At 36.7% G+C, this 20,426-nt stretch overlaps 1 protein-coding gene across 1 annotated transcript in view; it reads left to right on the top strand.

The window, feature by feature from the left end:
* LOC150109886 (uncharacterized) overlaps positions 1-20,426 on the top strand; it is a 226,230-nt gene that overhangs the window by 162,581 nt on the left and 43,223 nt on the right. Inside the window, exon 15 of the mRNA XM_090396448.1 lies at positions 12,449-12,573. Within this exon, the coding sequence (XP_090252574.1) occupies positions 12,449-12,573 (125 nt within the window). The remainder of the gene's footprint in view (positions 1-12,448; positions 12,574-20,426) is intronic.

Below are 20,426 nucleotides of genomic sequence, written 5' to 3'. Positions count from 1 at the left end.
TAAGGGTAAGTTAATCCAAAAACTCTGCTCTAGAGACCATGAAACTTTTTTTTCCATACTATTCCAGTCCTTCATTAAGTATGATAGTGTCTCGCATCATCCTCTTTATTGGATAGTGGGCTATTTTTCAGCTAAGATGAGTTATCTGGTCTCATACATGAGCATGGGTTTCCTCTTTCAAAGCAGGCAAACTAGCCAGAGAACACACACACACACACACACACACACACATGCACGTATCTCTCTCTCTCTCTTAGTTCTTCATATTGTTGTGGACCTGTGATCTAATATAATAGTCATCTTTATTTGTTTCCTTCTATCATTCTAAGTGCATCTTTCAATTTCAGTTTTAGTCCAGTAAGAACAGGAATTTGATACAGCCATCTCCCATGGGTACTTCCACTTCTAGCTCCTGGCATTATCTTGTCTGTATGAAGACTTTTTCAATGTTTTCTCTCTTTCTTCTTGAGTTGTATCCAAAATATCTGAGGATATTTTCTTCACTGTGTTGACCAATTTCAAGATTTACTCAATCTCTGATGTTCTTAGATTGAGAAAATGAGATGCTAATTCTTTTCTCTGTTCAAGGACCTTGGAGCATCCTTCTTCAGGCTCACATTTTAACATTTCTCTTTCTTAATTGCTTTGTTCAGTGTCCAAGACTCTGAGCTTTAAGGGATCATAGAGAGTGTCAAGGATCTGACAGTCTGATCTTTTTGTTTATAGATATTTTGCTATTCTTCCAAATCATGGTGAGCATTATTATGGATCTTAATTAGTCTCTTTACTTTCTCTATATGATTCCCATTGCAGAGAGCAGTGAGCTCAGATAGATAAACTGATCAACTTGATTATGTTAATAAGCAATGCTGAAGTATTTCTATATGATTCCTATCTAGAATTATCAGCTTTGTTTTCCTGATATTAATATTTAGTCCACATGCCAAACTATTCCACTCTATTCATCCAAGGAGTTCATATCTTAAGTTATTAATTTTTGAGTTGCCTATCAATAAGAGAGTGGCTGCAGATTGATATCAAAAAGTGGTATATTGAGGGACAAAATCGAGGCAAAAAACAGGTGACTAGTGGTGTGCTGCAAGGTTCAGTGCTTAGGACCATTGCTGTTTAATTTGTACATAAATGATATAGGAAATAACTTGAAAGGAAATATTCAGTTGATTGTTTGCTGAATATTTCGAATGAATGATGCAATATTAGGCAAAGTAATAGTTAATCAAAGCAATGTGGAGAACTTTCAGGAAGATTTAAATAAACTGTCAGTTTGTGGGCAAAATATAATGTGTATTAGTTTAATGTGGAGAAATGTAAAGCTATGCATTTTGGGATAAATAGATTACAAGTTGTGTATCACATTGATATACTCCAGGAAATAGATGAAGCTAGAGATTTAAGGATGGTGGTAGACAGAGTGTTAAAGTTTAGAGGACATATTGCTAAGGTAGCCCATAAGATTATTTGGCTATTGAAGAACACATTAACAAGTAGAGATAAGGAAGTTGTCATTCCTCTTTATAAGTTCACATCTGGTATTACTGTGTTCAAGTCTGGTCCCCTGGAGTTTTTGGGGATGAGGAAGCAGTGGAGAGGATTCAGAGGTGAGTGGCCTGTGGAATGTTTCCTGTGAGGATAGATTGAGGGTGTGTGGATTGCAAAAGTTGGTTGATAGGTGAAAAGGGGAGATATGGTAGACACATTTAAATTACCTAAAGGATTTTATAGGATTGATGTAAGGGAAATGTTTCAGTGGCTAGAGGGACTGCTGCGATATTGAGATAAAAATGTGATGGTCCAATTGTATAAAGTTTTGATCAGACCACATCTGGATTTCTGTGCTCAGATCTGGGCATTGGGATTTGAAGGGAAGGGGATGAAGTAACTTTGGAGAGAGAGAGAGTGCAGAGATGAATAACAAAAATAATATCAGGACTGTACAATGTTGCTTATGAGAGTAGACTGAGGACATATGCAAACTGCAGAGTTTTGTGGATAGAAGACAAAGGGGGGGGGGATGTGATTGAGACATTTAAGCTGTTAAAGGGTTATTGTGTTAATAATGAGGAGATTTTTCATATGGTAAAATGAGAGGAAGGAGCAAGGACAAGGGACCATCCATGAAAGTTGCAAAAGGAAGTGGTGAGTAAGAAGTAAGTTTTTGCATGGAGAGTGGTAAGATAATGGAATGCATTGCCTGAGAGGGTGGTGAACATACAGACAGTGGATGAGTTTAAGGAGTGGTATGACAGACTTTGTGTTGACCTCTCATGATGAGTTTTTGTGACTCCATGGTAGTCAGGATAATAATAATAATAATAATAATAATACAGTAGTACTCCCTTATTTGCAGGTTTAAGATCTAATTAATATTTGTTTTCTCTCTTTTTCCAACATAGATGTTGTCTAATTAGAACTTTCAAATTGTTTATTTCACATACTGTGGCAAACTTATTTTGTTCTCTGAAGATGCTGGATATAATACCAGTGAAATAAGTTAATAAATATGATTTTCTTATCATTCTGTGTTGTCATCAATACTGTGAAAATAAATAACATTAGAACAGGTTACATGCTGAACTACAAAGTTGGAAATTAACTTACAAGAAAACTATCTTTGGTATCAGTTACTGAATGAGAAAAAGTCAGCAATGCATGAGAATCTTTGAAATAGTGCTTAAATGAGGTGGTATCTGAATGTATTCCTAGTGTTTGAAGTATAAATAGGATGGGAGTGAAATGGATGTGCACCTTATTAAGCAAGAGATTCAAAAGAAGACAATGATGTGGAAAGAATATCATGAGAATAAGAATGAGAGCAGTTACGAAATATATAAAACTCAGGCCAGAAAAGTAATGAGTATTGTGTTGAAAGCTAAATTGGAGTATGAAAAGAAATTGGCTATGCGAGCTAAAGGCAGTCCAAAAGAATTTTATTGCTATGCTGCCAGCAAAAGAAAGAATGAATGAGGAAAAATAACTTAATTGAATGCAGATGGTACTCTATTATCGGAAGCTAATGAGATTGTTTAATTAATGAGTGCTCACTTTGTTAAGATATATCAACCAGGTGTATATAACATGGTGCACAGTGCTACTGCTACATTGAATTAATAGTCAGAGCTGTTGCATAACCTGGATAAGAATTTATCAATAGGGACAGATGGAATATCAGCACATTTGCTAAAGGAATGTCCATGCCAAATTGGCTAGGCCTCTCACGTGTTTGAATAACTTGAGTCTCAGCTCAGGAATGATACCACAGGAATGGAAGGAATTTATGATAGTTCCAAGGGTGTACAAGGGTGGTGCAAAAACTGATGTGTCTAACTACCAACCTATCAGTACCTCTGGTGTGGTAGGGAAGATTTTAGAGAAGTTAAGAAATCTCATACAGAAATGGGTAGACAAACAAGCTATACTCTGCAAGGAGCAGCATGGGTATACTAAACAATGTTATGGCCAAGTTGGATAAAGTGAATAGATTCACTGTGATAATGTTGGATTTTATTAAGGCATTTGATAGGATACCACATGAAAGGTCAATAAACTGGAGAATATTGGATTGGAATATAAACTTTTACTTGGATCAGTGGACGGTTGACAGACAGTTATCAAAAAGTGATATATGGTTGATGTGAATCTGGCAGATTTAAGTTGACCAGTGATGTATCTCAGGGTTCAGTCCTTGGAAACATTGTTGTTCAATCTATACATTAATAACATTTACCAATGGTGCAAAGATAGGCAGGGCAATCAAGGATGCTACTGATATCCAGCACTACAAAATGATTTGAAATTTGGGCAAACTAAAATGGATGTCAGTTTAATGTAAGTGTAAAGTTATGCACTTTGACATGATGAGATTTCCAGTGGCATATTATATTAGTGGGGATATGCTACAAGAAACAGATGAGGCTATGAATCTTGGCATAATGGCAGGTAGGAATTTGAAGTTCAAAGGTTACATAGCAAAAGTTACAAATATAATTGAAAGAATAATTGTGATGTTGAAGCAAACCTTGATGTGTAAGGATAAGGAAGTCATCTTGCCTCTTTATAAGGCCAGCGTACAGTAAACCACACCTGATTTATTGTGTGTAGATTTGATCTCCATGTTTCAAGGGGATAAAGAAGCTGTGGAAATGAGAGTTATAAAGATTATATCTGGATTATGGAATTTAGATTATGAGGACAGATTGTGAGTATATGTTTTACAGACTTTGGTTAACAGGAGAAAGAGGAGTGATATGATAGAGGTCTATAAACTTTTGAATGGATGTTATAGGATATCGTCTGATGAAATTTTTCATTATATGAACGGCAGCAAGATAACATGGCAGCATCCATGGAAGCTAAGTTTGTTTGCAGGCAAGAAAGAGGTAAGAGCTAGATTTTTTCTCTCATAGAGTAGTGAGTGAGTAAGTAGAATAGTTTGCCTTTACAGGTAGTGAGTGCATGTAGTGTGAATGAATTTAAGAAAAGTATGACAGATAGTTTGGGCAATTTATAGCCTTCCTGGAGGTCCCAGATAATAATAATCTCTCTAGTTGTTTCTATCATGTGATCTCCTTAAAATGATGGAAAAGTCCATTTTCTGATATCTATCTGAGTCATTCTAGGTCTGAGTCATTCTAGGTCATCTTCAGTGATATTTTTTTTTTTTTACCAGAGGTCAAACCCTCTTGTGCTATTTTAGCTAAACTATTCAGATCTAGCCACATGGCACAGCCATTGGAGCTGTTTTCAATATATTTTAGCGAGGATATGTTTTGTCTTCTGGAGATGGAGTGGATTTTCCTTCTATCCTCATCATTTGTTATGCATATCATATATTGCCCTTTCAGATGAAGTACCATAGAAAACTTTTGGAGATACCATATTTGACACTGTGACAAATGGTGAGGTTAGAAGGAAAATCCACTCCACTCCAGTGAGGTAGCATTTTGTAGTTAGCCGTATTTTATTATCCTTGCAAAGTGACTATAACCTCTGAATGACAACAGTTGTTTTAGCAATGCACACTTTAATATCATGTTTAGACCAGCTATCTCTGTGATGTACACTTCTCATGTAAGTGAATTTTTCTACTTCTTCCAATTTTCATCATTAACTGAAAGTTTTAAAGATTTTTTACCTGAGACATTGTTTGGATTTGTGAATGCTGATCTTTAACCCATAATCACTAAGTGCCTTAGAAACTCTGTCTGTTAGTTCTTGTAACTGATATTCATTCTTTGCTGTTAGTTCAATCTCATTGGCAAATCTAATTATTGATTTTTTTCCCCACCCACTGTAATTTCAATACTACTGTTTTCCAAGGCTGAGTTTATTTTATATTCCAAATATATGTTAAAAAGCATCCAAAAGTATACAGCCTTGATGCACACTGCTTTCTATTTTGAAAGGATTGCTATAGTTGCCATTGATTTCTGTTAATATTCTGAGGAATGGTAAAGATTCAAAAAAACCTTTCATGGGTGGGAATTACATAAAAGAAATACATCTACATTCCAGATGTTAGATTAATAAATACATAGATCTGAAATACATGAACAGTGAAATTTGGAAAGCAGCATGAAAAAAAAAACGTTTATGTGCAGGATCTGTGGAATGCAGACAATCACCAAATGAGGAGTTTAAGATGCAGACTAGAAAAGTAACACACATGTTAATTAAAGAAAAGTATAGGAGGAGATTGATCAGTCAATCAAAGGGAATACAAGGAAGCACCAGAAGAAGGATGACAATTCAGTTTGCTGATGGTGCAGAGCATATAGTGGAAATTTTTAATGCGGCCTTTGTCATTGTATTTCATGCTATTAAGAATAATCTTGCTACATGGCATTACTCTCTAGGATTTTCTTCTTGGTCAAAAGACTCATCTTGGGAAGTCCTTTCTAAGAAACACAAGTCTATCAAGACTCATCGAAGGAGGTCCCGCCTAGGAAACCCAAAGTCTATCATACCACTCCTTAAATGCATTGACTGTTTTCGCTCTCACCACTCCATCAGGCAATGCATTCCATGGTTCAACCACTCTCCATGCAAAGAAACCACTCCTCACCCTCTTTCTCGCAGTTTCCTTTCGTAACTTCCAGGGATGGCCTCTTGTCATGACTCCTTCCTGCTGTTCAACCAAGCGAAAGAACTCCCCAGCGTCAACCCTGTAACCACCTCTCAACAGTTTAAAAGTCTCAATCATATCACCCCTCCTTCTTCTATCCACCAAATTCTGCAGTCCACACTCCCTCAGCCGATCCTCATAACTATCATTGTACAGTCCTGAAACCATCTTTGTTATCTGCCTTTGTACCCTTTCCACAGTTAATTTATCCCCTTCAAATCCTGGAGAACAGATCTGAGAACAATAGTCTAAGTGTGGTCTGATCAGAGTCTTATACAACGAAATGATAACCCTTTTATCTCTGCAGGTCACTGTCCTTCTCATTATTGCAGCAATCCTCTGCGTTACCTTCACTACTTGATATTGCTCCACCATACACAACTCTCTGATGCCTATCGGACAGCCAATCCTGAATCCAGTTGACCAATCTGACATCGAGACCCATGTGCTGCAACTTGAATATCAGCTTATCATGTGGCACCCTGTCAAATGCCTTTGCTAAGTCTAAGAAAATAGCAGTATATGCCTTTCCCTCATCTAATGCTCTTGTAATTTTATCATAAAAGGCTAGCATATTGCTAAATCAAGAGCACCCCCTTCACAAATCCATGCTGACGCTTACTGATAACATTGCCCTCATCTGCCCAATGCTGTATATGGTACCTCACTACTTTCTCCAAGATCTTACTAACTACTGATAACTGGCCTATAATTAGACACTTCCAGTCTGCTAATGCCCTTATGCAATGGCACTATCTTACCTTCCTTCCATTCCATGAGCATCTTTCTCGCAGCCAGACTTTCATTGAAAAGCCAGGTCAAGGGCACTGTCAGTTCCTTAGCACATTCTCTCAAAACTCCTGATGAAATACCATCCAGTCCCACAGCTTTACTAACATCCACAGTACTCAGTATGGGGAACACACTCTCCTCCTGCATCTCTAAACCTCGAACCTGCTCTATCCCTCTAGTATTCAAATTGACTCCTTCAGGATGAAACACTCCAATAAAGTGTTCATTTAACAACTCCACTATGTCCTCTGCATCAGTCACTCTATTCCCATTTTTATCCCACAATGGGAATAGAGTGACTCATTCTTCCACAGTCATTTCTCTTACTATTGGCCACATAGCTAAAAAATTCCCTAGGATTTTCCTTGGATCTAAGGGCCAATCTTTTCTCATATTCCAGTTTTGCCTTCCTTACCATACTAGTCACTCTTCTGGCCTGTGTCTTATATTCTTCATGCATCTTTCTCTTCACCTATCTCCTTATATCTCTTCCATAGCCTCTTTTTCATATATAGCTCCTGTTTAATATTGTTTGTCATCCACTTTACTCTAAATTATGTCCTCTTCGTGGAATACACCAAATCGTGGAATACAGCTTACCATTGCTACTAACAAATATTCCTTCACAATTTTCCAAGCACTAATGATATCCCGGCCTTCCAATTCCTCCCTCCATGAAACTTCCCCAAGTTGATGTCTAAGACTATTATAATCACCTGCTTTATAATTCCACATACATTCCTATCTCTTTGATATTCCTGCATGTCTATTCATCTTGCAAGTCAAAACCACACGGTCATTCTCTCCATCTTGGGGGTGGGGGATATGTTATCTCAATTATTATCAGCTCTTCTGATGCTATGACCAAATCCAAAACTCTTGAACCTCTTGTTCCCTCTTTTACATGTTGCCTAAGACATCTGTCCCTCAAGAATTCTAGAAATTCCATTCCCTTATTGCTACATGTATCTTCCTTTCCCCAATCTATACTGCTGTAGTTAAAATTTCCCATAACAATCGTTCTTCTTGTACTTGCCAAGCTCAACTGATAAACATATCCTGGTCCCCACCCTCTGTGCTCCTTGGTCTGTAGCAACACCCCACTAAATATCCTGTCTTGCCCACCTCCACCTCACACCATATGCTTTCAAAATCATTAGTGTCACAGCCTTCCAAAGCCTCCACTCTTAGAGGACATAGATCATCACTTATCATAAGCAGTACTCCACCACCACACTTTCCCTTCCTATCCTGCCAAAAAATGCTGTACCCAGCAACTTCTATTCCTGTTATTATATCCTCTTCTGTCAACTGCATCTCTGTGATCCCAATAATCTTTGGCCAGGCTGATGCTATCTCTGCCACCAATTCCCCTCCCTTATTTCGAATACTTCTGGCATTGGTATAAAGCATAAAAATGCCATTGTTTCTATACCTAGCATTATCCCATCTAGACTCCACTGGGCTCAGCGTTACCAGATGTTGTCCCCCTTCTCCCAAGTACCCATTCCCACAAGAAGCCACCCCTGCTATGAGTCAGTGTGTCCCATCCACACTGGGACACACTGACTCGTTAAGAACAACAATCTCTCTGGATGCCTTCGTCCTTCCTCATTCAAATGTAGGTGGTCTCTCGCATACAATTCCTCTCTGCTCTCAAACGCACTCCAAGCATCCACATATTCGAATCCTCTCTTCTGACACATTCTCACTATTATGTCATTCAGTATCGCTGCTGTTCTGCTCAGCTTGACATTATCATACTTAGGCAACACACATACTATCTTTCCTCTCTGTGTCTTCTTTCGTCCAGCCTCAAGCAAGAATCTCATATCTCTCGCTGTTCTATTTACACCACCACTCAAGTCATTTGTTCCCACCATCACAATCATCTCATCCACCCTTTCACCTCTCTTAATTGCCAGAGCCACACTTTCTATCGTTCCTACTGGCAAATACTCCTCACGCATCCTATCTTGAACACCACGGATCATTGAGTCCCCATACATTACACCTCTTACCACCATATTATTATTATTATTATTACGGGCGACTCCAGGGAGTCTTAGACTCATCGAGGGAGGCCCTAAACATCATGTCCACACAACTATGCGATTACATTCTCACAGTATCTATCATACCTTGCCTTGAACTCGTTCACCGTCATAGCACCCACAACAGACTCTGGCAGCTTATTCCACTCATTTACCACTCTAAAAGTAAAGAACCCAGCTCTAACACCCCTGCTAACCACTCTCTTGCCCAGCTTCGATGGGTATCCCCTAGTTCTCCCACCACCAGTCCTGATCTCAAAAATATCCTCTGAATTAATCTTATAGAAACCCTTTAGCAATTTGAATGTCTCAATCATATCTCCCCTCTTCTGCCTATCAACCAATTTCTGCAACTCACAAATCTTCAACCTGTTCTCATATGGTTCATTCCATAGACCCGCTATCATCTTAGTCACTCACCTCTGGATCCTCTCCACCTCCTCCCCATCAAGAAGGAACCTAGGTGACCAAATCTGGGCACAGTAGTCGAGATGAGGTCTTATCAAGGCTGGGTATACAGAGGTACAATAACTTGCTTGTCTCTGCTCATCAAGGTATTTTTCAACAATCAAGTGAGTTGATAAGCTGATTTAGCTACTTTTGCAATGTGCCCCCTAAACTTCATCTCCCTATCCACCAACACTCCCAAGTCCCTGGCCTCATCAATCTCCTGGAATACAGTTCCACCAATGTGGTATACTGCTGCTAATCTTTTCATCCCAAAATGCATAACCTTACATTTGTCACATTAAATTGACATCCATTCTCCTTAGCCCAGAACTCCAATCTATCCAAGTCATCCTGCAAAATTTTGACATCTTCTGCATTCACTATCATACTACCCAACTTTGCATCATCAGCAAACAAATGAACTGTTCCTCTTAGATCCTTCCCTATATCGTTAATGAACAGATTAAACAGCAATGGTCCAAGAACAGAACCCTGTGGCACACCACTAGTCATAGGCCATCTTTTGGACTCTACTCCTGAATAAACTACTATTTGATATCTCTCCATCAACCACCCACCTATCCATCTCACCAACCTTACATCCATTCCCATATGTTGTAGTTTACATATTAGAATTCCATGTGGTATCCTGTCAAACGCCTTTGCCAGGTCCAGCAGTATCACTGTAAACCCATTACCCTTATCCAGTTCAGCCGTCACCTTATAAAACTTGAGCAAGTTACTGAAGCATGATCTACCCCTCACAAAGCCATGCTGTTCCCTGTACAGTATCTCATTTTCATCAATCCATTCCTGTATTTTTCCCTTGACTACTATCTCCAAGAACTTGACAACGACTCCTGATATGCTGATCGGTCGGTAATTTGCAACCGTAGTCTTGGATCTTCCTTTATGCAGTGAAACTATTTTCCCCTCTTTCCACACCTTCGGGACTAAACCAGACCCGAGACTTAGATTAAACAACATGGTTGAGGGCACTGATAATTCCTTAGCCGCTTCACGCAAGACCCGTGCCGGTATACCATCCAATCCCACAGATGTATTCACATAAAGGTTCTGTAATAGACTATTCACCTCCACTTCATTCATCACAATTCCCATATAAACTAATGGCTCCTTCATTTTTTCAATGTCACCACCTGGATGATATACTTTTGCAAAGTGCTTGCTCAGTAACTCCACTATATTGACTGATTCAGTGACCTCCTTACCATCGTCATTCCTTAAAATCATTTTGCCATGTACAGTTTTTTTTCATAGCTAGTTTCATAGCTAGTATGAAAAAAACTTGCATAACTAGTTTCCTTTCATAATCCGCTTTTGCTTTTTTTACCACACTCGTTACCCTTCTGGCCTGCACTTTATACCATTCGTGTGCCTGCAGGTCACCCCTTTCTTTAAATTCCCTCCACAGTTGTTTATTTTTTTTTGCAGCTCAAGCTTAATGGTGTTATTTATCCATTTAACTCCTACTTATTCCTCAATTGCTCATATGCATCCCTCACTCTCTCTCTTGTAACAGTTTCTCTCTGTGCTCCCCTACTCACCTGCCTTCCTGACATCACTCTATCTTTAGTCCCGCTGCTCCCTTGTATTCCTCTCATTCCTTCTCTCCTGCTGTTTCCATTTCCTCTTCTATCATTCCCATATCTGACACTCATTCCCTCTCTCTTCCACTTATCCTGTTCTCACCTCTTCTGTCATTCATACAACTCTCTCTCTCATTCTCTCCTCTTCTATCACTCCCATAACTCTCCCATTCCCTTTCTTATACTGTTCCTATTCTCTCCTCTTCTCTCATTCCCATAACTCTCTCTCACTCCTCCTCTGATTCGCCTTGCATTTGTCTTTTCCATTTGCTTAATTTCATATTTCACACTTATCTCATTCCCCAGACATTCCACCTGTCCACCTGCTCTTTCAGCTCATCTCTCTCTCTCTGTAAGTCAGCCATTCTTGTTTGCCATTCATCCTCCCAATTGAGGGTGGATGAATGGCAAACTATCTCCTAAAACTTCAGAATCATTCACCCTTTCCATACTCCCCACTCTTATTATTTTATTCATACTTCTCTCGCCCTCTATCATACCCGTCATCTCTCTACGTGGAGAATCTCCCATCTCTGACTCAACGAGGTCAGTTATGGTCATTTCTAAATCACCAAGTTCCTCCCATTGCTGCATTTTGAGCATATACGTTTTCTCCCTTCTTTCTCCTGCCACATATACAATCGCCAGGATGCATACATTCTGCAAGTCCCGCATGCTAAACAAAATCCTGTATGATAGCGCGCAAAATGAAGTCCTTAAATGGGGGGGGGGACTTGGCGATATGCCATTTGTAATTTTAACTGCTGCTGCCGCCATTATTTAAAATAGCGTTGCTAATTAGTGGGAAAAAATAAACGCTAAATAAGTACAAAGAATTTCAAAAAATAAACGCTAAATAAGTACAAACAATTTCAAAAAATAAATGCTAAATAAGTACAAACAATTTCAAACAGAACATTTAAGTACACTAGATATAAATAAATAAAATGAAATAATTAAATAATGAAAGCTTATCCTTCGTCTTGTCTTCCACCGTTGTGCATTCGATTCCGACCCAGTCTTCTCTAACCAAAATACACAATATCGCATACGACAGACACTCATATTCCAGAAAACAACTTAGCACTATAAAAACATAGAAAAAAATGAACTATTCACCAATTAATAAGCACTTTCTTCAGCACAGCTCAAATTCCCCGCCACATGCTACGATGACTCTAGCGCCACTCAAGTATGAAGAGAAAGAATTTCACTTGCACACAAGATTTTATTATTTGTCTTTTTGAAGCTGACAGGATATGGTTATGAGATTATTTAGAATGCCAGTCCATCTTATTTTCTATAAAGATAATGAATAATGTCTTTTTCTAATTATAAATGTGTTGGGAAGTTATTGTTGCTTACTTATTAAAATAAAACATTAAAATATTTTATTATAGGATCCAACTCCAGACCTTGATATACCAGAAGAGCATAAAGTAGCACTTTCTATTATTTCTTATATTGGATGTGCACTTTCCATTTTTGGTTTATTACTCACAATTTTAACCTACTCCCTTTTTCGGTAAGTTGCATATAAAGTGTTTATTATTTTACTTGAACTTGTTTACATTGTACAGTATGGCTTAAAAAAAAAGGATATGATCTATACTTCTGTAATGAAAAATTTTATTTTGAGTGCATATGTGCACAAATTTGACAAATTAGTTTTTTTTTATTCTGCAATCTTGCATCCTGAATGTAATCAGGAATACATATCAATACTTAAAATAGAAAAAAAATATCAAAAACTTGAAATGTGAAAAGGGATAAGCTGAAGTGGATGATATTTTACCAGAAATCTTAGAATGAGAGAAGGAGGTAGAACAAGGAGACATACCTAGAAGCGGTATAAGGTAAGTGTGAGTAGGTTGATTGGTTGGTCAGTTGCCTAACATGTGGTAAATACAGATACATTGAATGAGTTTGTACATTGAAATGAAATGTACATTGAAAGAACAGCTTGATGGGCTAATGTGTAACAGTGTTTGCCTCCTGCGATGAGTCTTTTGACTTGATGGAGATCTGGTTTTAATAACAATAATAATAATAAATGATTCAATACGGAGATATAAAAGTTTTATATTGACTACACTACATAATTCAGAAGAACTGGTCAGAGGGTCAGATTCCAGATAATTGGAATAGTGCACTAATAGTACCCATCTATAAAAAGGGAAAAAGAATTACAAAGGAATTTCCTTGCAGAGCATTCTTGGTAAGATTTATACAAGCATACTTGAGAAATAGCTAAGAAAAATAGTGTAAGGGAAGCCTGGGGAAGAACAAGCTGGATTCAGGCCAAATAGAAGTTGTCAGGATTAGATTTTCACTTGAATGCAAATAGTTGACAAATATTGGGTATATAATAAAGATCTGTATTTAAGTTTTGTAGATCCGGAAAAGTCATATGACAAGGTGCCAAGAGAAAAGCTGTTCTAGCAATACTTAGTAATAATAATAAATTTAGTTTAATCCTTTATCCAAGTGTGAGCAAACAAAGTTCGCACCTGAAAATATCTTCAGGACTGGGGTAAGGTACTACAACACCAGGCAACTCGTAGCAAAGGTGGACCAAGCTAACATCACTCCTATCTCAGTATCTCCCATAATGCAAAACCTTATACATAACATTATACATATCCTTGCAGATATGTATAATGTTATGCATTAAGGGAAAGGCCACTACCCAGACTAGTTTTGACCTTTATTGAGATATCTTCAGTGGGAGCCAGGCCCAGAAGTGGAGATACCAGGCAGAAGCAATGGTGAGGTCATTTTTGCCTATAGGAGTTGCCAAAAGGTGGCATACCTTTTGGCAACTTTCAGCAATATTTAGCTTTCAGCAATACTTAGTCTATATTTGAGTTGTAAGTCAGCTGCCTTACAACTCAAATATAGACTAAGTAGAATTGAAGGAGGTACAGGAAGATAGTTTGATGTTAAATCAGGTGTGAGACAAGGGTATACATTATCTCCTCTGTTATTCATCATCTGTATGGATTATGTTATGAAGGAAAGTAGTATTAAACCTGATAATCAAAAATGGAGATGTTAATCTCAGCTCTTTACTTCATACAGATGATGTTATACTTCTAAATTAATCTAGTACTAGTCTGCAGGATTCCCTAACTAAGCTGAATATTTGCTGCGATAATTTAGTATGAAAATCAGAAAAGAAAAAAAAGTCAATGACAATGAAAATAGACCAAAATATTGGAAACATCAACTGCATTCTGAACAGAGAAACTTCAGAACAAATAAAACATTTCGGCTATTTAGGCACAATTTTTAGTGAAGATAGCAAATTAAGTATGAAAATAGCAGAATTAGCAAAGCTGGTATGGTAGGAAGTCAGCTGAATAAATTTATATGAAATAAGAGTGAAACTACACTAGCTGCACACAAAACAGTGTTCAAATCAATTTTAACTTATGGAGCTAAATGCTGGATTAGAAATAAAACACTTGATCAAAGACTGGAGACCATAGATATAAGAATTCTGAGAAAGATTTGGGGATGGGGATGAAGAAATAGTATCAATGGCAGTATCATATTAAAAATGGTATTATTAGGAAAGAACTTGACATTGTTAGCATTCAGGAATGTGTTAGCAGAGCTAATCTCAGATTGACTACTTAATCAGAATGGGAGAGGAAAGGCTAGCAAAATAAGTATCCATTTCTAGGATGGCAGGAAAGTGACTGAGATTATAGTGGGTTGATATAGGAAAATATGCCTTTGAATATAGAAACATAAGATCTGATAATATTGGAGTCTTGACAAATAACAGATTAATTTGAAAGAAAATTGTCAATAGGAAGCTCATAATGATGTAACTTTTTCATGTAGGACTAGCATAATATCCTGTACAGCCCTGAGGGTACATGTCAGGAATTTGATGTTGGTGAGCTTTTTTATTGCATGTTCGCTAGTTACTTTGATGAACTGGTTGTGCCCTTGACCTTAATCATAAGTAACATATCAGATACTACTAATAGTATATTCAGCACTAAATGGGATGACCTTATTGATTTCTACTCATTCTTTCCATAGTTGGATTAATTTTTTTTCTTTTCCTGATCAAAACATCTGCTCTAATTGAATAACTGAAATATATTTCTCTGGAATAAGAACCTTCTTTAACCTCCAAAAATCAAAACTTCTGACTACTACTCACTTTCATTTCATTTTCCATCAGTGTGCTAAAGAGTTCAAGATTGAAATCCAGGTTATCTTAAGTTCATTTGTTGACTTTGCTGTTACCTTACTCCCCATAGATTAAGAGATTATTATAGCAGGAATTTCATCTGAATATTGTATGCCTGTTGGATTTTGCCATTCACATTAGTCACTTCATGTGGAAAAAAAATTATCTGAGTGCATGCGAGTGTGTGTGTGTGCCCTTCCATACTTAATACTGTGAGTGGACAAAAGGTTAAATAATCAGAATCTTGATCTAGAGACTAAATGTGATACTTTTTCTGGTGGCCTCACACAAATACTAAAACTTGTCTATCACTTATAAAGATCACAAACACCCAAACTCAGTGAGATTCAAACTCACAGTCTCTTGGTTGGAGACTAAAAATTCTAACAATTAGCCAATCAGATTCACAGTGAAACAGTTTATAGTGACTGCTAATCCTAATCATTCTTCTTCCTCTCCTGCTTCTGGTACAGATACATAGTATGGTTTTGCTATTTGGACCATCACATATCCTGATTTTCATTTGTTTCAGAAAGATGACACACACACACCCTGTGGATCAAGTTGTTATAGGGGATCGAATTCAAAAATGTCATGCTTTTTTTAATTTGCAGCATTTTAGAATGTGTAAGGTGGTATGGCTATTTAGATAGAATGGGTAAGGAAAAGTTAACAAAACAGGTGTTTCATTCCAGGATGACAGGAAAGAGACACAGAGGAAGACCAAGGTCTAGGTGGATTGAGTCAGTCAGAAGTGCTATAGAAGCACAAAATGTTAGTTATGACAACATTGGAGTGCTCACAGGTAGACTAATTTGGAGGATAATTGTGGATAGGAGATTAATAATAATGTAAACTGTAAACTTAGTCATGTAGTGTTGTCATTGTAACCCGAACACCCCTCTGGGGTATATATCAGGAAATTGATGATGATGAAGATTCTTTAATTTGCAAGTCACTCACTCACTCACTCAGAGGATGGCTCCTTTAATTTTAGTCCATTAGAAGCAACATTTGCATGATACCAAATCTCTTGTTCCTACAAACTCAGCTATTTCATGCAGTGCAGTAGGATTGCAGAATTCAAAAGAGACAAGCATATGTGAAATATGTACTTTACATACCCCAGTTCATGCTTTATCTCCTGATCACAGAATTAAATGGAATTATGTGAAACTTCACAGCTACTCCAAATTTGAATGCCTCATCAACAAATCATATAAGTCAATGTTTCATTCCTTAATGTAAGCAAAACTGAATGCATAATTCATTTTTGCTTAAGTATATACAATACCGTCAATAGGGTGTATCATAGGGGCAGCCTGCCTCACGGCGCGGCTTAATAAGGATGCTCATTCAGCCATATTGTGTTGCCACAGCTACACTAACAGGAACAAGTGCAAAAAGGAGTTTTTCCAAGCTTAAACTTATTAAAAATTATTTGTGAACAGCAATGACCCAAGAAGGTGGTTGGTCTAGCAATTATATTGATAGAGGCAGACATAGCTTATCATAGAAGAGCTTATAAACAGTTTTATTATGTGATATGCCTGTAGAGTAAACATTTAATTAATATTATTATGTAATCGTTTTGCATTAATGTTTCTCTTGTAATAAAAACAAAAAAAAAAGCAATTGCAGACTTTCTTATATTTTTGTCATATAATCCATCAGGAGCGATATTTAATTGTTTGCCTCAGGTCGCAATCTAATCTGGTGATGGCCCTGAGTATATATATATATATATATATATATATATATATATGGGAAAGAACATTTAAAGAATTTTTTTTTTCTTTAAACTAATTAAAATTCCTGGTTGTCAGGATTTACTGATTTCTCTGTTCACAATTCAAGCTGCTGCATTACATTGTGCCTCGCATGTCTTTTGTTCCATCATCATTATTTTAAACTACATGTTAATGTCTTGTTTGCTATAATGATAGTGACTAATATAGTCAATGTTATATGAAATTTATTAAATAACTAGAATTTTATTTTATGTAATGCTTTATATATATATATATATATATATATATATATATATATATGAATATTAATATAGTTTAAATAATTAAACACTGAGAATAAAAAAGAATAAGGTCTAATCGTGAGACACTGCTAGTTTTGTTGAAAAAATCAACTTCTTCAGATGTCAAATACAAAAAATTATATAAAAAATAACAACAACAGATCTAATATAAAAAACTATAGTACAGTTTAAAAAGGAAAATGTGCTGAAGTTAACTATGTGCGTGAGCTATCGCGAGAGCGCCAATACTGGACAGTAGAAATGTGTGCATCAGATAAATTGTAGCTGAGGCTGTTATTCATAGGGTTGAATTGAGGGATATTTCTTTAGATTCAAGTATCCTTCTCTCGAGTTCATCATAACAAGTATGCATATTGGACATTTGAGACCAGTCTATGTGGTGTTGGTGGCCTTCATCAGAGTTTATAGAGAATAGAACCTGACTTGAGAGAGTGCTGGCTCGGGTCCTATTGTAGGATATGTCTCTTTTATATTCTTCAATATGTAAAAGGATAGATTCAGCAGTCTGACCGTAGTATGGTTTGCCACATTCACAAATGATATCTTGTAAACTCCTGGATACTGAAGAGAGAGATGTTTTACTTTAGATCTACTAAGGTATGGAGCGAAGTTTAGGAAACGCAGTGAAACATATTTTAATGTTGAACTTCTTAAGAATTTTTGCCAGTTTGGGAGAGAGTGAACTGATGTATGGCAAAGATACATATGCTCTTGGGGAAGAAGAATCTTCAATAGCAGGCAAACGACGGTGAGAGATAAATTTTGCAATGTTCTTAAGAATGAAACCATTGTTGAGAAAGGTCCTTTTTATTTTTAAACAGAACTCAGGATTAGCTATGGATAGTCTGCTCTCACCGGGACTTGCTAATATATTTCTTGAAGACTTCAAAGAAAAGCCGATTAATTCCTCAATTCTTAAGCCCTAAATCTGGTACCGTTTTATAGATGATGTTTTCCTCATTTGGGAACACAGTTTAAACAACCTCAGTATTTTTCTAGATCATCTTAACAATTTTCATCAGAAAATTAAATTCACCTGTGAACTAGAATCCAACAACTGTCTTGCTTTTTTGGACTTAAAACTTACAAGATGCTCTGAAAATATCAAAATCTCAATTTTTAGAAAGCCACCCCCCACACACATATAGACAGATATCTTCATGCTTCCTCCCATCACTACCCTCCGCAGAAATTTGGCATTATTTCAACCCTAGCACATCAAGCCAGATCTTTATTAACAGACAAAATGGAGATTGAAAATGAACTTAATTTACTAAAAAGGACCTTTCTCAACAATGGTTTCACTCTTAAGAACATTGCAAAATTTATCTCTCACCATCATTTACCTACTATTGAAGATTCTTCTTCCAAAAGAGCATGTATATCTTTGCCATACATCAGCTCACTCTCTCCCAAACTGGCAAAAATTCTTAAGTTCAACATTAAAACATGTTTCACTACATTTCCTAAACTTCGCTCCATACTTAGTGGACCTAAAACATCTCTCTTTTCAGTATTCAGGAGTTTACAAGATCACTTGTGAATGTGGCAAACCATACTACTGTCAGACTGCTAAATCTGTCCTTTTACATATTGAGGAACACAAAAGAGACATATCCAACAATAGGACCCAAGCCAGTGCTCTCTCTCAAGCCACGTTCTATTCTCTATAAACTCCAACGAAGGCCACCAACACCTCATAGACTGGTCTCAAACGTCCAATATACATACTTGTTATGATGAACTCGAGAGAAGAATACTTGAATCTAAAGAAATATCCCTCGATTCAACCCATATGAATAACAGCCTCAGCTACAATTTATCTGATGTGCACATGTCTACTGTCCAGTACTAGTGCTCTCGCGATAGCTCACGCAAGTAGTTAACTTCAATTTGGAACTTCAGCATGTTTTCCTTTTTAATTTTAAAATGTACTCCAGTTTTTTTATATTAGATCTGTTGTTGTTATTTTATAATGTTTCAGTTATTTTTTATATAATTCATTGTATTTGACACCTGACGAAGTTGATTTTTTCAATGAAACTAGTAGTGTCTCACAATTAAACCTTATTCTTTTTTATTCTTGGTGTTATAGTCATTTAAACTATATTAATATTCATAACATTATTTACCGAGTAAATATGAACTCTGATATATATATATATATATATATTTTTTTTTTAAAGTATGTGTCTGTTTTACACGTTATTCAAATCTGACCGTGCTGGTGAGAATGGATGACTTCAGAGACAATTTGATCATTTTATGATAAATGCTGAAGCAAAAAAAAAAAAAAAAAAAAGAAATAGAATTATTATTATTATTATCTCGGGCAACTCCAAGGAGTCGACAGACTCATCGAGGGAGGCCCTAACATCATGTCAAGAGCAACCATTTGACATTCACACAGTATCTATCATACCTTGCCTTGAACTCATTCACAGTCATAGCACCCACAACAGACTCTGGTAACTTATTCCACTCATTCACCACTCTCCAAGTAAAATCCTAGTTCTAACACCCCTGCTAACCACACTCTTGCCCAGCTTCCATGTATGGTCTTAGTCCTCCCACCATCAATCCTATTCTCAAAAATATCTTCTGGATTAATCCTATAGAAACCCTTCAGTAATTTGAATGTCTTAATCATATCACCATGTTTGAAGTTAACCCTTTTCCACCTTAATATATGTGTTAGGTTGCTGGAGAGCCAAAGAGGAGAAGAATGATTGTGTGTATAATATTAAGGCAAAATACTTAATTAGGGTTGACTAAAATATGGAGAATTTGGGATGGTTTGAAGGTGTTTTAAGAGTTGTATGTGTAATATGAGTCACTTCTGTAAGCATATGATATCAAAATGTTAGAGAGGCTATTAGAAAGACAGAATAAACTGAGACAGGAAAATGGAAGTCTGAGAGTACCCAAGTTTTCAGTGTGGATGTGAAATCAGTAGCTGTGGAAACAGAAATATGACAGGAATTATGGGCAAAGATGGGAATTAAAGTTCATGATAGATTGTTGATCAGGTTGGTTTAAAACTAGTAGAGGTAAGTGGCTATGTGTGAATTATGCAATATGACCTTTGATTGCTAATTTCAGATAATATTATGGT

Source organism: Typopeltis vanoorti, chromosome 1 (assembly GCF_054136105.1).
Source record: "Typopeltis vanoorti isolate ZY-2024b chromosome 1, IOZ_Tvanoo_1.0, whole genome shotgun sequence".
In the NCBI taxonomy this organism is placed as follows: Eukaryota; Metazoa; Arthropoda; class Arachnida; order Uropygi; family Thelyphonidae; genus Typopeltis; species Typopeltis vanoorti.
The sequence above is the reverse complement of the archived record's forward strand: the minus strand, read 5'-3'. Positions and strand labels throughout refer to the sequence as shown.